Source organism: Rhincodon typus, chromosome 25 (assembly GCF_021869965.1).
Source record: "Rhincodon typus isolate 14 chromosome 25, sRhiTyp1.1, whole genome shotgun sequence".
NCBI lineage: Eukaryota > Metazoa > Chordata > Chondrichthyes > Orectolobiformes > Rhincodontidae > Rhincodon > Rhincodon typus.
In genome coordinates, this window is record NC_063356.1 from 16,178,215 (window position 1) to 16,197,316 (window position 19,102).

Here is a 19,102-nt window from a genome sequence, read left to right on the forward strand (position 1 = left end):
GGGGCAGGGTTGGTGGAGAAGGGGAGATGGTGAATTGAAGAGAGGAAGTGGAGGTGGTGGAGGGATCAGGGGAGAATAAGGTAGTGGGGGTCTGTTGGTTTGGCAACTCAACCCAAGTTCCTTAGACATCAACTTCCAGACCCGTGACAACTTTTATCGAGAAGGACAAGGGCAGCAAATGCATAGGCACATCACCATTTGCAAGTTCTCCTCCAAGCCAATCATCATCGTGACTTGGAAATAAATTGCTGTTGCTTCGCTGTCAGTCGGTCAATATCCTGAAATTCCACCACCATCTCCCATGGCTTTGTGGCTGTACCTACAGTACTGTAATTTAGAAAGACAACTAGCCACAAACTTGTAAAGGGCATCTTGGGACTGGTATTAAATGCTGGCCAACCAGCAATGCCCAATGCCGGAAGAGTAAAACACAAAAGGAGGAGGGGGAATTGGAGAGGAAAGGCAAATGCAATGTGAGATGGTGGAGGGGAATGAAGGAGATTGTGCATCGGTACTACAGTACTTCAGAACTCAAGTTCTGAAGAACTCAAGTTCTGAAGAAGGGTACTGGACTTAAAATATTGGCTCTGTTTTCTCCTTAATTGCTGCTAGGTCTGCTGAATTTCTCCAGTACTTTGTTTTTGTTTGTTTCAGATCTCTTTATTTTTCTGCTCAACTCTGAAGTTGCATGTCTGTAGATCAGCAACTGCTTGGAATGAGAAAAAGATATTCATCTCCAGCTGATAGCTTTTGTTCCTTGGTGACGCTAGTTCTCAGTAGCTCTGAATCTGAGGGTTATGCTGCCAGAAATTAGATGGAAATGAAACATTCCAATGTATGGAAAATAATATCATTTTTGGAGCACTTGCTATTGAGGGTCATCTGAATCAATATCATTTTTTTTTGTGCAATGTGTTGTGTGTTTTGTGGGGCATTAAGCCCTTGTGTTTAGGAGAGGAGTTAGTGAACAATTGGGGCAACCTGCAAATGTATAAATTAAACCCCAAATGTATCCATGGTAATCTGAAATAGTATCTGATTTTTCTGTTTAAGAAGAAACATAATGATGTAATTTAAGAAGCCCTGACATCTTCCCATGTAACAATTAAAATGAGTAGTGATTAATTTTTAAAAGTTGCTTACTAATGTTTATTAAAATTGCTTTGCAATCTAGGATATGTTTAATGCAACATCTATGCAATGAAAGGGGGAAGAAAGTTGCCATGCTTATATTGTTTAACTTGTAGTGAGCAAGCATCAACTAAGCTATATAGGTCAAAGCTTATGAATGCAAAAACACGTATATTTTGGCTTAGTGATTAAAAGTGCTTTGTCAAGTTAAGTGTGATAAATTAGAAAAGTTATGAGACTTCATTCATCACTAAATTATTTGATGTTAGAGCTAACAAGAACATGCTGAAGTTGACTTGTTTGTTGCTGACTGCTTCAACCGTGCAACCTTAAGAGCTTACAAAAATGAAATGTACAAAAATTATGGGCTAAAAAAAAGTAGGTGCTGAATAAGTAGTTCCCCCAGTAGGGAATCTACAACGGGGTCCACATTTCAAGCAGACTTTATTTTGGACTGAAATCACCCTTAATATATTGTCAATTTTTGTTTTTTGATTATATTCAAGACAGCAGTTGCTCGATTCTAGGGCACAGAGAATTAAAAGAATATGGGAATGTAGGAACTTTTCTGGTAGTAGAACATGGTGTGTGAGCTTTTGAATGATGGAGCAAGCTTTACTGGCTTAATAGTTGACTCTGACTCATATTACTTTGGTTCACTTCCACCTTTTCAAATTTTTCTTCATAGTTGGTCTCTACACTGTACCATACAGGCTTACTGTATACTTTAGGAACAGCATCTTCTCTGTTGTTTGAGTACATCTTTTGTTCAGACTCTCTTTTCACTTTCCACCCACCCTTCACTTTGTGAAGTACTGGTGCGTGAGGTGGACCTATCAGCGTCCAGCTGATCATTTGTTCTATCAATTCATTTTTTTAATTCCATTAATCCATTTCCTGTTGAAGTAGCAGGTCACTCAATCATTGCTTTCTTACTATGATTATAACATCTGTACTTCCTCTTGCCCTCCATGGAGCCACTACTCTGTTTCAGTTAAGAATGTGTTGCTTATGTATTTATTAGTTTTGGCTCATTGATCATTCATTTGCTTGTCACACAGTAATTAACAAATTTGTTCTTCATTCTAAAGCCTAAATTAAGCTTCTGTGTCTATTGATTGCAGATGGAGCTCTGTTACTTGGAGCATCTACATTATCTGGGCGCAGTTGGTTGGGATCTATCTGGTTATTCAAAGACCCACTCAAGGCTCCAAATGAAGCATTCTGCACAGTTGGTGTCCAAGCACAGGCAGGAGTGGTGGATACATGTTGGGTTTCTGACAGAGAAATCCTTGTAGCATCTGATTCTGGTAAGGCTGTGTTTAAAGTATTTCTCTGTGAATTGTAGGTTGTCAATTGCTGCTTTTCTCTGCATTTCCCTGTAGCGCTTTTTCTTTTACACACCAATAGTTGGCATAATAATCAGTATCACCTATTGATTGACCATGACTATTTGTGTACTTTCAAAAATAGTTATTATTTCATTGAGCTTTGGGCAGAGATACGTATATCTAAATACTGGTAAACTAGAGTGGAGTTTCTTGGTATGTGCAGACAAATAAATAGACTTAAGTGATTTATATCACTTTTGTTACAGAATAATGTACAGCATTTACATAATTATGGTTAATGTGGAAAGTGAATTTGATATGTAACTCAAAGTTCAATGTGCCAAATTTTTTTATTAATTCATGGGATTTGCGTATTACTGTCAGGGGCCAGTTTTTATTCCCCAAATTGAAAACATTATGTTGCTTGAACTAAACAAAAACAGAAATTGCTAGGAAAACTCAGCAAGTCTGGCAGCATCTGTGGAAAGAGAACAGAGTTAATGCTTTGGGTCCAATGATCCTTCCACTGGTCTAGAAATGTTAGCTTTGTTTTCTCTCCCTAGGTGTTGCTAGATCTGCTAAGTTTCTCCAGCAATTTCCGTTTTTGTTTATTTCAGATCTCCAGCATCCTCAGTCGTTTGTTTTATATCATCGTGACTTGACCCTTTTGAGGGGAACAAGTCTAGCCATCACTTAATTCACTTGTTTCATGTCTACTTTTTCTGCAGGTGCTGTAGAGTTGTGGGAGGTGTCTGAGAGTGAAACTGCAATGGTGAGCAAGTTCTGTAAATATGAACACGATGACATTGTTACTAAAGTGAGCTTGCTCTCTGGTGAAAAACAGGCGGTTAGCAGCAGTTTAGATTGCAGGTTTGTAAAAACATTGTCCTTGCTCTGTCTAACTATGCTTTCCTGAACGTGACTTGCTTTATCCATCACTATTGGATGTTGCCTGTAAGTTTCAAATGAGCACAGAAGGCTTGTGACTTGAAATGTTCACCCCCCTCAGTTCCTTTACAATTTAAAAAAAAATGCTCATTTGTGTGATTTTGTTTGGAACAACTTAAGCTGCAGAGGGATTGGAGAAGTCAAGCATGTAGAATTTTGCCATTGCATAAGCATAACAAACCAATGTTTGATTCAGAAATCTGCAGGAATTAAAAGCAGCACAATATTTTACGTTCATTGCTTCATGGTGCATAATAAAACTATAATGGTCAAGATTGTATTCTTAAAATGGTCTCGTGTACAACTTGCCATCATTAACTTTCTTCCTACCAAGTAAGCATGAAAATTTGCACATGACTGACATTAAACATTGAAAATAGTCTCAACATATTGTGTAAGATTAATTTTAACTTGTAATAAATGTACACATTTGCTCATTAGTGTGAAGATTTGGGATCTAGAACAGAAGACAGTGTTGATCTCTTACCAAGGTGAGCACTGACAGTTACAAAGAACATTTCTGTCACTTCTATACATTTTTTGCACTCATGATGACTTGTTTTTAACGAGAATAGAATTTTTCTATTTGCTGATATCTTGTTGGTTGATGTAGCAGTGTTGTAGCAGGGACCCGGTTTCAATTCCAGCCTTGGGCAACTGTCTGTTTGGAGTTCACATGTTCTTTCTTTTTTTGTATGTTTCCTCCGGGTGCTCTGGTTTCCTCCCACAGTCCAAAGATGTACAGCTAGATGGATTGACCATTCTACAAATTTCCCTGTAGAGTCCAGGGATGTGTAGGTTAAGTGAGTTAGCTATGGTTAAAAACCCCATGTGGGGTTATGGGGTGGGGGAGGTGGGTCTGGGTGGGATGCACTTTGGAGGGTTGGTACGGATTTGATGGACTGAATGGCCTCTTTCTGTACTTTAGGGATGCTCTTTCTTCTTGGCATTACAAATGGAATTTCTGAGACAAATGTCCATTATATTCTCTAAATTTGTGAAGTCCATTAGTCAAAAAATGTTATTCATTCATGACTTGTAGAGGTTTGCAAAATAAATGCATAAATAGATTATTGTGCCAAACAAAATTATATCTAGAGTTTCCTGATTTAGGCCACACTAATATTGCATTGACGAGTAAAATTTACTAGTTCTTTAAGATGAAATCAAGATGCATGCAAAGTTTTATTTATAAAAACCTAACCAGATTTACTTGAAAGGAAGACAATGAAAATTCTGTTAGTTTAACACCACAATGAAATACACAAGTTCCATATCAGCTTGTAGACACACATGAAAGTTTGCCTGCTTCTTTTTCAATAGTTCCTGGAATGTAAATTTCAGAGCCAAAGCCAGCATTTGTTATCCAACCTTAATTGCTCTTGAGATGATGTTCTACAACCACAGCTGTCTATGTGGTATAGGTACAGTCAGTGCTTTTAGGGAGAGAGTTCAGGACTGTGAACCAATGGTAATAAAGGAATGCTGATATATTTTCCAAGTGAGAATTTGTATAACATGGAGTGAAATTTGGAGCTGATGGTGTTCTCATGTAACTGTTCACCTTCCATTTCAAGGGTAGACAGTTATTTGGGCTGGAATGCTGTTAAAGTTTTACCAAGATTCTGAGGCAGCAGTCATAAAATGAGGGGTAAAAAGCTACTGTTAAAATTTGTTAGGGCATTTATTTTATGAAGAATGCTTGTTTGTTTGTTAATAAAAATGACACTTTCAAAATAATGAACATTATACATGTTTGCTGAAAATTTATGATAATTATTGGTTAATCCCCCTCCCAAACCCCCTTATTTACCCCCATTTCTCCCTCTCTTCCTCAGTCTCTTCTGCAAACACTCCCTCCCGTCCCCACCTCACCCACGACTCTCCAACAAGGGAAAACCACCTTTCCACATCTTCATTGTCAAGCCTCCTAAGAATCTTATGGACAATAAGGATTTTCCCTTATTCTTTTAAACTCAATCTACTTCTTTCATAAGACAATCCCTCAAACCCAAAATTAACCTACTCAACCTTCTCTGTACTACCTCCAATGCCAATATATCTTTGCCTAGATAAAGGTCCAGAACTGTTCACAGTATTCTAGGTGTGGTCTGACTAGTGCTTTATATTGTTTTAACAAGACTTCCGTATTACTTGTGCTACATTCCCTTTGAAATACATGCTAATGGTCCCACTGCCTTCCCTATACCACTGAACTTGGATATTAACTTTTTGTGATTCATGGATGAGGACCATATCCCTTTGAACCACTGCATTCTGCAGTTTCTGTTTTAAATTTTCAGCTCTACACTTCTCCCTGATTAATTATGTAATGTCTCCTCTTACCACATTATATCCCATCTACCAAGTTTTTGTCCCCTCATTTAACATGCCTATATCCTTTTATAGGATCTTATGTCATCCTCATCACTTACCTTCCAATTTATTTTTGTATCATTTGCAAACTTGGCTATAGTGTGTTCACTTCATTCATCCAAGTCATTAGTGTGTTTTGTAAATAATTGTCACCCAGAACTGACCCCTGTGACACTCCATTAGTTGTAGGTTACCATCCTAAAAATGCTCCATTTATCTCAACTCTTTTTGCATTAGTTAGCCAATCCTCTGTTCATGCTAGTATGCTACATCCAAAACCATGGGCTGTTACCTTAAGTAGCCTCTTATTGTAGTATTTAGTTGAACGCCTTTTGGAAAGATAACTGGTACATCTACTGGTTTCCTTTTACCTGTCCTACTTGTTACCTTCTCAAAGAATTCTCAGAGTTATACAGCATGGAAACAGACCCTTTGGTCCGACTCGTGCATGGTGACCAGATATCCTACACTGATCTAGACCCATTTGCTAACGTTTGGACCATATTCCTCTCAACCATTTCTAACCATGTACCTATCCAGATGACTTTTAAATGTCGTAATTGTATCTGCCTCCACCACTTCCTCTGGCAGCTCATTCCTTACACAGACCACCCTCTGTATTTAAAAGTTGCCCCTCGGGTCCCTTTTAAGTCTTTCTCCTCTCACCTTAAATCTGTGCCCTTTGGTTTTGGACTCTCCTGCCCTAAGCAAAAGACCTTGAGTTATTCACCCTATCCATGCCTGTCATGATTTTGTAAACCTCTTTAAGGTCACCCCTCAGCCTCTGATGCTCGGGCATAGACTATTTTCTAAATTGGTAAAGGCTTTAGAAATCTGAAGTACAAAGAAACTTGGGAGCCCTAGTTTAGGATTCACTTCAGGTTAACTTGAAAGTTAGGAAGGCAAATACAAAGCTAGTATTCATTTGAAGAGGGCTAGAATGGAACAGGGATGTTCTGCTGAGGAGGCTTTATAAGGCTGTAGTCAGACCGCATCTGGAATATTGTAAGCAGCTTTGGGCCCCGTACCTGCGGAAGGATGTGCTTGCATTGGAGGTCCAGGGAGGTTGACGAGTGATCCTGGGGATAAAGGGCTTGTCATATAAGGAGTGGTTGAGGACTCTGCCTTTGTACTCAAGAAGTTTAGAAGAATGGGCAGATCTGATTAAAACTTACAGAATACTGAAAAGCCTGAATAGAGTGGACATGGAGAAGATGTTTCCACTAGCAGGGAAGACTGGGACCTGAGGGGACAGCCTCAGAGTGAAGGGATGACCCTTTAGAACTGAAATGAGGAGAAGTTTCTTTTGCCAGAGGGTGATGAATCTGTGGAACTTGCTGCCACAGATGGCTATTGAGGCCAAATCATTTTTATGATTTAAGCGTATTTAAGATAAAAGTAGGTTCTTGATTAGTATGGGGATCGGGGTTATAGGGAAAAGGCAGGAGAATAGGGTTGAGAAACACATCAATCATGCATTGTGGAGCAGACTCAATGGGCTGAATGGCATAATTCTGCTCCAATGGTCTTAGGGTCTGACACTTCTTTACTGTATTATGTATTTCTAAATACCATATAACATCCTTTATATTAGATGCTTACCATTTTCCCAAAGACTGCTCTTCCAGAAGATAAATAACTTCACCTGATTAAAAAATATGGAGTACTTTGATATTAAAACAACGGTCAGTTCTAAAGGTATTGTAATCAACAGTTACTGGCAGTAGTCTATCTAGAGTATCAACGTTTATATATTCACATATAAACTGACATACCTTCAGTGACATTGTTCATAGTAAGTCAGATGTTTCACTGTTTTGTTTTAGGAAGAATGCTGCACCATTTAACACAAGAAAATAAATTATAGTATAAATGTTAAATTTATTTGAATTTCCCCCCCCAGAAATAGCTTTGATACGAATGTGACCAAAAATTATTCTAGTAGGATTGCTTTTATATACTAAACACTTATTTAAATCAAGAATTGTTCATTAACTGATTATGTTCTGGTTTCTGAATGCAGCTCATTCAGGACCAGTGATGTGTGTATCTGCCTGCCCAAGCAATGAAAACCTCTTCCTGTCTTGTGCTCAGGTAAAATGACACACTACTTGCTTGTCAAATAGAAATGTTCCCATAAAACAAAGTGTGTAGATCATGTGGATTGTTTTTCAGAGCATTGAGGTTTTGTGTTGTATGCATCTGAAAGAAAATTGTGTCTGAGTTTGTGTAATGTGTGGGATAAGATGCCGATCAAGTTGTTTTCTTCTGGAGGGTGTTGAGCTGCACAAGTGCTGCTGGAAGTGCACTTATCCAGGCAAGTGGGAAGTATTCCATCACACTTCTGACTTGTGTGTTATAGATACAGAACAGACTTTGGGAATGTTGATGGTGAATTAATTGGCGCTAATTTTCAGTCTCTATTTTCCTCTTGTAGCCATATTATTATGGCTGGTCCAGTGTGGTTCAAGGTTAGTGGTGTGCCATGGGAATTCAATGATGTTAATGCAGTTGAATAACATGGGAAGATGATTGGATTTTATCTTGCTGGAGTTGCTTATTGCTTAACACTTGTACAGCATGAATGTGATCAGGCCACCTAATAGCCTTGATCTGAACATTAAAAACAGAAAGAACTGCGGACGCTGTAAATCAGGAACAAAAACAGAAGTTGCTGGAAAAGCTCAGCAGGTCTGGCAGCATCTGAAGAAAAAAATCACTTAACGTTTCGGGTCCAGTGACCCTTCCTCGGAACTGATGCTGCTAGACCTGCTGAGCTTTTCCAGCAGCTTCTGTTTTTGTTCTTGATCTGAATATTGCCCAGTTCTTGCTGAACACCTCATTTGTTGTCAAGAGCAGTGACAAATACCTCACCTCTTGGCCATATTTGGACTAAGACTGTAGGACTGGAGTGTCTTGAGTAAAACTCAAACCATGTTAATGAGTATTGGCAGTGTGCTGGGACTATCGGTGATTCAATTATTTGCTTTGAATGCAATTATATTGACTGGGAGATAATTGGCTGGGTTGAGTTTGTGCTGTCGTTTGTGGACAGGACATATATGCACTATTTTCCACTTTGTCGGTTGTAGCTATAATGGAACAGCATGGCTTGGAGCATTAGTCTTCAGTATTGTAGCCAGGATGTTATCAGCATTGATAACTTTTGGTTTGTCCAGTGCCTTCAACCATTTTGATATCACGAGAATGAATAAGATCGGCTGAAGATTGGAAACCTTAGGTGGAGGTAATGATGCAAAGCTGTACACGTCAACCAGTGTTACTACACTGAAACTGATGGCAACTTCTGGAATTGACACGTGCAGAATGAGGTGGAAATCCAAAAGGCAAAACCAGTGATTATTCATTGCACTGTGGAAATGCCCACAGATACAAACACAGACACAGACACAGACGCACACTGATGTGCACGGACAAGTATAAACCCCTGCAACTGATAGAAATCAGTTGAATTGAGAAATCTATCCCCTCTTGTGCATTAGTCTCACTGTAAAACCTGAGGATAAAAGTTAATCCCCGTTTAGAACAAAGAACAAAGAAAATTACAGCACAGAAACAGGCCCTTCGGCCCTCCAAGCCTGCGCCGATCCAGATCCTCCATCTAAACCTGTCGCCTATTTTCCAAGGATCTGTATCCCTCTGCTCCCTGCCCATTCATGTATCTGTCCAGATACATCTTAAATGACGCTATCGTGCCCGCCTCTACCACCTCCGCTGACAACGCGTTCCAGGCACCCACCACCTTCTGTGTAAAGAACTTTCCGTGCATATCTCCCTTAAACTTTTCCCCTCTCACCTTGAAATCGTGACCCCTAGTAATTGAGTACCCCACTCTGGGAAAAAGCTTCTTGCTATCCACCCTGTCTGTACCTCTTATGATTTTGTACACCTCAATCAGGTCCCCCCTCAACCTCCATCTTTCTAATGTAAATAATCCTAATCAACTCAACCTCTCTTCATAGCTCGTGCCCTCCATACCAGGCAACATCCTGGTGAACCTCCTCTGCGCCCTCTCCAAAGCATCCACATCCTTTTGGTAATGTGGCGACCAGAACTGTACGCAGTATTCCAAATGTGGTCGAACCAAAGTCCTATACAACTGTAACATGACCTGCCAGCTCTTGTACTCAATACCCCATCTGATGAATGAAAGCATGCCTTATGCCTTCTTGACCACTCTATCGACCTGTGTTGCCACCTTCAGGGTACAATGGACCTGAACACCCAGATCTCTCTGTGCATCAATTTTCCCCAGGGCTTTTCCATTTACCGTATAGTTCGCTCTTGAATTGGATCTTCCAAAATGCATCACCTCGCATTTGCCTGGATTGAACTCCATCTGCCATTTCTCCGCCCAACTCTCCAATCTATCTATATTCTGCTGCATTCTCCAACAGTCCCCTTCACTATCTGATACTCCACCAATCTTCGTGTCATCTGCAAACTTGCTAATCAGGCCATCAATACCTTCCTCCAGATCATTTATGTATATCACAAACAACAGTGGTCCCAACACAGATCCCTGTGGAACACCACTGGTCACAGTTCTCCATTTTGAGAAACTCCCTTCCACTACAACTCTCTGTCTCCTGTTGCCCAGCCAGTTCCCTATCCATCTAGCTAGTACACCGTGGACCCCATGCGACTTCACTTTCTCCATCAGCCTACCATGGAGAACCTTATCAAACGGCTTACTGAAGTCCATGTATATGACATCTACAGCCCTTCCCTCATCTATCAACTTTGTCACTTCCTCAAAGAATTCTATCAAGTTGGTAAGACACGACCTTCCCTGCACAAAACCATGCTGCCTATCACTAATAAGCCCATTTTCTTCCAAATGTAAATAGATCCTGTCCCTCAGTATCTTCTCCAGCAGCTTCCCCACCACTGACGTCAGGCTCTCACCGGTCTATAATTTCCTGGATTATCCTTGCTAACCTTCTTAAACAAGGGGACAACATTAGCAATTCTCCAGTCCTCCGGGACCTCACCCATGCTCAAGGATGCTGCAAAGGTATCTGTTGAAGCCCCAGCTATTTCCTCTCTCGCTTCCCTCAGTAACCTGGGATAGATCCCATCCGGACCTGGGGACTTGTCGACCCCAAATGCCTTTTAGAATACCCAACACCTCCCTCCTCCTTATGCTGACTTGAGCTAGAGTAATCAAACATCTATCCCTAACCTCAACATCTGTCATGTTCCTCTCCTCAGTGAATACTGACGCAAAGTACTCATTAAGAATCTCACTGATTTTCTCTGATTCCTCACATAACTTCCCTCCTTTGTCCTTGAGTGGGCCAACCCTTTCTCTAGTTACCCTCTTGCTCCTTATGTATGAATAAAAGGCTTTGGGATTTTCCTTAACCCTGTTTGCTAAAGATATTTCGTGACCCCTTTTAGCCCTCTTAATTCCTCGTTTCAGATTGGTCCTACTTTCCCAATATTCTTCCAAAGCTTCGTCTGTTTTCGGTTGCCTAGACCTTATGTATGCTTCAATCAGGCATAACTGGGCTTTTCATAAAGTACCAATTCATTGGTCCTGAAATGTTAATTTTATAGATATCTCGAATTTCTCCCAATGTTAAAAAAGCTCTGCATTTCAAGAAAAACTTTTCAAAAATACTTTATAGTTTGGATTTTATCTCAATCCAGTCATTTATTTGCTACCTAAAAGTTAAAATGTAAATAATATTAATACTTTTAATTCCTGTTTTTCTTTGTGAATACTTACACTCTATTTACTTGCTTGCTGACATCATGACTGTTTGTCAAGATTTCCGATTGTGTCAGGTTATAGAAAAGGGAAGACCACGTCACACAAATCTTCTAGGTCAGTGGTGAACATCTCTGCTTTGCCAATGACCTCAATCTCAGCCCATTTCTTTTGTGCATCGCTTTGAAATAAGTGCAGCAAAGGACGTGCTTTTTGCAAAGATGTGCATCATTGAGTTGCTGTACTCACCAACACCACCATCCAATTCCCCATCACAATATCAGTAGAGACAAATTATGAATCAGTTGATACCTTGGTGCTCTTCCCTCAAACAATCACAAATGAAGAATTTAAATTAACCATCTCCAAGTTCAAAGAGATGAAGTGACTGACAATAAACTGAATTTAACTATTGATGGATGAAACTGTAGACAAACAGTGGGAAATATTCATAGAACTGTATGATAATGTTCAAAACCAATATGTATCCCAAGCATCCTACTTACTGAAACTCAATGTAATACAAAAGTGAAGAAGTTATTTAGTTGTCCAGAGTCTTAGTGAGACCTAATCTTGAATATTGTTTTCAGTTTTGATCGCTGCATTTCAGGAAGGATATATTGGACTTGGAGAGGTTTTGAGACAAATTCTAACAACGCCGTTTTTAAACCTCAGTTTTTATTTTCTCGAATTTAGACAGTCAGAGTGAACCAATTGGTGTATCGAAAATAATAACAGATTGGGTAGATACATAAATAATATTTCTGGAGGAATTAACATAAATAATATTTCTGGAGGAATTAACATAAATAATATTTCTGGAGGAATTAAGAGCAAGAGGGTTATAATCTTAAAAGCAGAAGGGCTACTTAGGAATTAAATCAGGAAGCAATTTGCATGCAACAGGAGATCCAAAGCACTGCCTACACAGATACCCAAAGAATGTAGATGATAGATGCTTGAAACTTTGAAGATGGAAATTGATCAGTTTTTGTTAGTAGGAGTCTAAGCAGACAAGGATCAAAGACAAGTAAATAGATTTATGGTAGAGATCAGCTGTGACCTAATAAAACAGTGGAACAGGCACAGGGCTGACAGCCATGTCCAATTTTCTTTTTCCTCTCCCAAAGTGGCAGTTTGTACTGCTTATGATTTCAGTGGCACTGATGGCCTTCAGGTGTCTCAGGCATATGATAATTTTTTGACTGTGAGCTAAAACTGAGATTTGACACCTCATTTAATCATAATGTGAGTCTGAATTCATCCTTATTCACTTTTTCTGCCTCTTCACAGACTGTAATATTTTACTGTTGCCAATACAGAATTTTCAGAATCATGGCACAGAAAGCAAAATTTTATATTGACAAAATGTATACTGCAACCTCAAAACAAGTTCCAGGTTGGAGGAAGATTTTGTCACTGGCAAATATATTGCGACCTTGCGAGAGAGCAATGACATTTTAGAGAGATTTTACATTGCACTTAATGGCTATAAAGGGTAACGTAACATTTTAAAACTTTTACTTTAGTAGAAGTCTAAAGCACCTGAGAAGATACTGCTTTTGTGGACAACTGTGCTATAAATTATAAAATGGACCATTCCCCTTTATTCTTATCTCACATTGAACTCTCCATAGAATTACACCTATAAACAAAAGTCTACAGTTTCTCCCAACTTTCATTGGTCTCCCATGTCCCCATTTCACTGAGCAGTAACTTCAAGTGACTGTCTCAGGTCACTTTCCTCAGTTGTTAGAGAGTTTCCTAAATTTACTACTAACAGTAAACCCTCTGCTAATGATTCTTGCCTTCTAAACACACCAGAACGAATCTCCTGGAATCCTTAGATGGCTGTGCAATTTGTCTCTTTGACTATGTTTCTTATATTAGACTCTGCCAAATTCTCAAGGCCAAGCAACAACTCCCAGTTGACAGTGTGAAAAGTCAGTCGGTGGCCATGTCATTAACTCAACCATTTGACTGGAAACCTGTAATCTTTTCTCAAAAATGGCTTCCTTTGCCCTCTTCCTCGTTGCAATATTAAACCCATCAACCTTGCATCCAACTACATATACTGATTCTTGACCCCAACTCCCTTTCATCTTTCTGATTACAGCCTGAAATCTTTAATACCTTTATGGCACTTTGGGAGACTTTGAGTCTAGCTGTTGTGAGCTTGGGGACTGCTTCCCTTGACTCCAAACATGTGCTATGCATTTCCTTTCTAGTAATACGATCAAAATCTTGCTTTGATCTCTAAAGATCAAACTACACAGACTTCTGTCTCAAGATGTCCTTCATTTTTACCTAAGTTGAAAGAGTCCAAAACATCATAAGATTATCACACTCATAACTGTAACAAACATTGTGCATTATCAGTGTGCTTTCTTGTACACTTTTAATTTTGTTGAAAACCCAATTTTGTACTTAAAACATAGGCAAAAGGGACGTACATTGAGGTTGTGAATTGTAACTTTTGGATCGGAATTATAATCCAACAAAAGTTGCCTAATTGACATTTTGATGTATACTTTTATCCCTTTACCAGTAAAAGTCAATATACAAGTGCTGAACATAAGTATGTTCTGCTGTAACATAGTGAGGACTAATGCAAACTGATTACAATTGTTTTCAGATTTAGCATTGAATTTATGTTTGCATGTTACTCTTGCTTATTTGGATCAAGAATCAAACTCCTTGACAGTGTCAATTTAATTTGAGATCTGTAGTACAGGATGGAATAACTGAATTTAATATAGGATCTAATAACATGGGATCTGATAACATTCCATTAAACAAAAATGTCCTTGTTTATCAGTTCTTGAGGCCATGCTGGGTAAACAAAATAACTTTGTAATATAAATGTAAATTAAAAGGTGTTTAAGTCTATAAAAGTATAAATTGAAATTGTTTTGTTTTAAGTAAAACAATCCCTCTTTTTCGATTGATTTTCTTCTTTCAGGACAGGAGACTTTTACTATGGGACAGAAGAAATTCCAAACCAGCATTGCGGATTGGTGTGTGTCTTGCCTCCGTTTATTGATTTCTGTGTTTGATCAATAGTAATTTCAACTTCCAGGCTTGCTTTCTGCATTTCATGTTCGTTTATATTGTCTAAAGCACAAGTTGGGAATTTTCTAATGTATAGGTAATTAATGTAGAAACCTGAATGTGCCTCCTTCCTATCTTTGCCAATTTTTGCAATCACAAAGACTTTAAAGTAAACTGCCAGCAAAATATTGTTAATTGAATAAAATGATAACTACTATAATTCTCAATTAAAGTGGAGATTGACTGTTAGTGTTTGTTATGTTGTTGTGAGCTATTTGAGCAATATCCATGTATCTCTCACCATGAAATATTGGCACTCAACATCATTGCAGATGTTATAGAAAGAAACCAATTTAAACAGTTAGAATTTGCGAGTAATTTTGTTGAAAATTCTTGAGGGAAGACTAATATTCATATCATACAAAGATGCACAAGGATACATTAGGAAGTACAGATTAGCCATCCCTCGGTTGGGTTTTAAATGGAAAGAGTGAGGATTTTCGCAGTTCTGATTGGGTGCTAATTTCAACAAGAGAAGTTCTTTTGTACAAATAGACTCTCAAAACAGGCAGCCTCTCAACTGAGAATGTGCTGGATTTTGGGGTAGGCAGTGAGTGGCTTGGGTCAATCCAGTTTAAGTGGAATTAAGGGTCGGTTGGAGCACTGGAATAGTCTACCTAAGTGGTGAAACAGATAACAATTCTAGTAACATACAATGCCACATTGAATTGTTCAGATAAATTGTTATTAATTGAATAGAATATGCTGCATGGTGCATTTTGAAAAAATCTGGTTTATGAATAACTCTTCATCCAGCCTATTTTAAGAAAGTGTACCTGTATTCTAAGTTTAACTGTTAAGTCAATTCATAACAAGTTTTTCTAAATGTTGAATCTTGTCAGAAATGGGATTATTGCACTGTTCTGCAACTACCGTTACGTGGCACTCACAGAAAGAACACGTCTTTGCTTTTGGTAATGTGATTCTGAATCTCCACATTTGTGGTTGTTTATTTCTTTTCAACATTAACTTGTATTAAAATAATAGTCTAAGGCAATTAGAACCATAAGGTTTTGGTCTGAAATTTGACAAAAGGGAAAGACTGCAAGTAAACTAATCCTGGAGTGTGTGACTCTTGGTGTAGATAAACTACTAAAATAATCATTGTTATTCAGTATGAAAATGTATACTTAAATTGTTACTTTTAATCTTACGTTGCTGTTATTTTTGTAACTTCATATTGAATTTATGTTATTGTTAATTTGCTAAATTATTTGTGTCTTTGTTGCATTTGTGAGAAATAACAAATCCTTGTTCAAAACTGAATAGAAATTTAATTTGAGAATGAGCAAATCATTGTTTAAAAATGACCACTTAGATCAATTCAGTTTAATTTCTAGACCTTTCAGAAATTGCACTCCCTAGCTCTCTCTCGTCTCCCAAGAAAGTTGAATAACAACATTTAAAACTCGATTTATTTGGGGAATTATATGGTTATGAAGTGTTTTGGTTACGTCAGTTTAGTTTTTTCTGCAATAATTAGCCATTACAAAATCTGTCATTCATGTTTTGTGTTTAAATGATCTAACTTCATTTACTACAATCTAAATCTTTTTGCTGGTTATAAATGTTTACTTCAATATATAGTAGGACTTATAACTTGATTTGTAAAGAAAGTTATGCTCATAGACTGTTTCGTCTTTCAAGCAGTTTTGGAACCTTACTATTTATCATCATAAAGATCCTTTTTTTTAACAACTTAAGAACGTTAACCAACATATTTTAATACTGCTTCTAGTTTTAATCTGCATACTTAAAAGCTTTTTTGCTTGCATAAGTCTACTTCTGAAAGTTGCTCTTAAAATTGTTAATTTAACAGGAGCTGAAAATGGAATCGTTGGTGTGAAAAGCTTACAAAAACAGTCTGATTCCATTCAGACATCTGCAGTACATTCACGGACTGTTACTGGGTTGCAGTTTTCCTCACACAGGTAACCTAATGGCTACTTTAGAAAAATATTGGATTGCTTGTCAGAAGATACATAGTGATTGAACGTTCTAGTGCCAATAGCTTCTGCTTTTTGTGTTAGCAAAACGTTTACTGGAATTAGTGGTGAGAATCTTTTTAATTTCAGGAAAAAAAAATCTCTTTGTAAGAGACCATTTAGAAGATAGTTTCTTATGCTAAATGATAATTTACATTTCTGCTTTTCAATTTTCATTAAACAAAAAATAAAAGCTTTACAACCATCTATGGGACTTAATAATTCAGTAGTCAGTTGTTCCTAATGCAAGAAAAGTCACTTTTCCGTTTATTTGTGGAAGCATGTCAAAAAAAATACTGCCATGTTTTACTGTATTACAAGTAACAATGAAAGTGTACCCATGGTTTTTTACCTCCCTTGTCTAAATTAAGTATAGAGTAGTAAAAACTGGGGTATTATTTAATCTATTAAAATAATCAATGTCCTATTAGTGACATTCAAAATTCACCTCAAGCCCACAGAAAATTATTCTTCCAGACATTTGACGAAAGTAAGTATTAAAACTGGAAAGAATATTCACTGCACGTATGGTTACTCTTCACCTAATGCCTGAGAGAATGGGAGCGATAGGAGTGGAGTCATTTAGTCCTGTAATAAGTGATGTTTTACCTTTGATTTTGCAGCTCTCCCCTTTTGGCTTCTGTTAGTGAAGACTGTACACTAGCTGTCGTTGACATCAACCTCTCAGAAGTGTAAGTGGCTAAAAAGCCTGCAGTCTGTCGGAATATATTACTTTAACTGGTAGCAAAATAAGATTGCTTGCTCATAAGTTAGTTAGAAATAAAAATTGACCCTATTTAATTTTTTTTAGGTTTAGGAATAAATCGCACAAGGACTTTGTTCGTAGTGTTTGCTGGTCACCTCTGAATTTGGATCTACTCAGTACTGCAGGATGGGACCATCAAGTTCTACATCACTCAATTTGCTTAGATAAGGACGCAGACACAGCATGAGGAGAAGACGGAATATTCAAAATCCTACTTTTGTACCTTTTCTATAACCATGTTACATCTTTGAAACTGTGCTCTGAGGAGATGTAATAACAGAGGTGTATCGTTGGAATACCCAGATGCCAAAGTAGTCGTAGAGAAGAGGGGTGGGGGGAGGGGGGTGGAATTATGTGGGGGAATCACTCAGCACACTCCAAATTTCTGTTTATACAAGTTACTAATCTCACCAAAATCTGTACCCATACCCCATCAAAATCTACGAATTTATGCAACTGCCTAGTTCTACTCTGAAAGCAGTGTGAGAGTAAGATAATCAAGATGTTTTATCTCTTTTGTGGGCTTGTAGAAATGAGAATAGATGTTCTCTAGAATGTCATGTATTAGAAATGGGTAGCCAACTGGACTTCTGATATTCATAATTCAGTGGCTTGCAAGATATTTTGGTAGCCTGGAGCTACAGGATTACTGTGAATTTTGATCCCTACTACTATGTTTCACATTGCGTTTAGGATGAGGAAGAAAAGGATTAAAAGAAACTTTTAAGTAATATAAACTTGTCAGTTTTTACATATTTTGTGTAGACTCTCTGAAAGAAACTATTCTATGTACTGAAATTGTATATTACAGGGTTTGTAGCAGTTGGTCAATGTAATTAGCAAAATGTGACACAATCTGAATATAGGCTTCCCTATTATAGAACATAGAACAGTACAACACAGTACAGGCCCTTTGGCCCACGATGTTGTGCTGAACTTTTTTATCCTAAACCTAAGGTCTATCTAACCTCCACCCCTACCTTATACTATCATCCATATGGCTAACTAATAGCCGCTTAAATGCTCCTAATGAGGCCGACTCCACTACCCGCTCCGGCAATGCATTCCACACCCCTACCACTCTCTGAGTAAAGAAGCTACCTCGGATGTCTCCCCTATATCTACCTCCACTCACTTTAAAACTATGCCCCCTTGTAATAGCTACCTCCACCCTAGGAAAAAGTCTCTGGTTGTCCACTCTATCTATACCTCTGATCATTTTGTACACCTCTATCAAGTCACCTCTCATCCTTCGTCATTCTAAAGAGAAAAGCCCTAGCTTTCTCAAACTTTCCTCGTAAGACCTTCCCTCCATTCCAGGCAACGTCCTGGTAAATCTCCTCTGCACCTTTTCCAACGCTTCCACATCTTTCCTGTAATGAGGCGACCAGAACGGGACACAATACTCCAGATGTGGCCGAACCAGGGTTTTGTATAGCTGGAGCGTAACTTCACAGCTATTGAACTCAATCCCTCTATTAATGAAAGCTAACACACCATACGCCTTCTTAACAACTCTATCCACCTGGCTGGCAGCTTTCAGGGAACTGGACATGAACCCCAAGATCCCTCTGCTCCTCCACACCGCCAAGAATCTTCCCGTTAATCCTGTATTCTGCATTCAAGTTTGTCCTTCCAAAATGAATCACCTCACACTTTTCAGGGTTAAACTCCATCTGCCATTTCTCAGCCCAGCTCTGCATCCTATCAATGTCCC

At 38.3% G+C, this 19,102-nt stretch overlaps 1 protein-coding gene across 1 annotated transcript in view; it reads left to right on the forward strand.

The window, feature by feature from the left end:
• Positions 1-18,116, forward strand: part of LOC109913999 (methylosome protein 50) — an 80,322-nt gene extending 62,206 nt beyond the window's left edge. Inside the window, exons 2-10 of the mRNA XM_048611826.1 lie at positions 2,256-2,441; positions 3,191-3,332; positions 3,852-3,901; positions 7,810-7,880; positions 14,486-14,540; positions 15,477-15,548; positions 16,454-16,565; positions 17,243-17,311; positions 17,431-18,116. Of these exons, the coding sequence (XP_048467783.1) occupies positions 2,256-2,441; positions 3,191-3,332; positions 3,852-3,901; positions 7,810-7,880; positions 14,486-14,540; positions 15,477-15,548; positions 16,454-16,565; positions 17,243-17,311; positions 17,431-17,572 (899 nt within the window). The 3' untranslated portion in view covers positions 17,573-18,116. The remainder of the gene's footprint in view (positions 1-2,255; positions 2,442-3,190; positions 3,333-3,851; positions 3,902-7,809; positions 7,881-14,485; positions 14,541-15,476; positions 15,549-16,453; positions 16,566-17,242; positions 17,312-17,430) is intronic.
• The last annotated feature ends 986 nt before the right edge of the window (positions 18,117-19,102 follow it).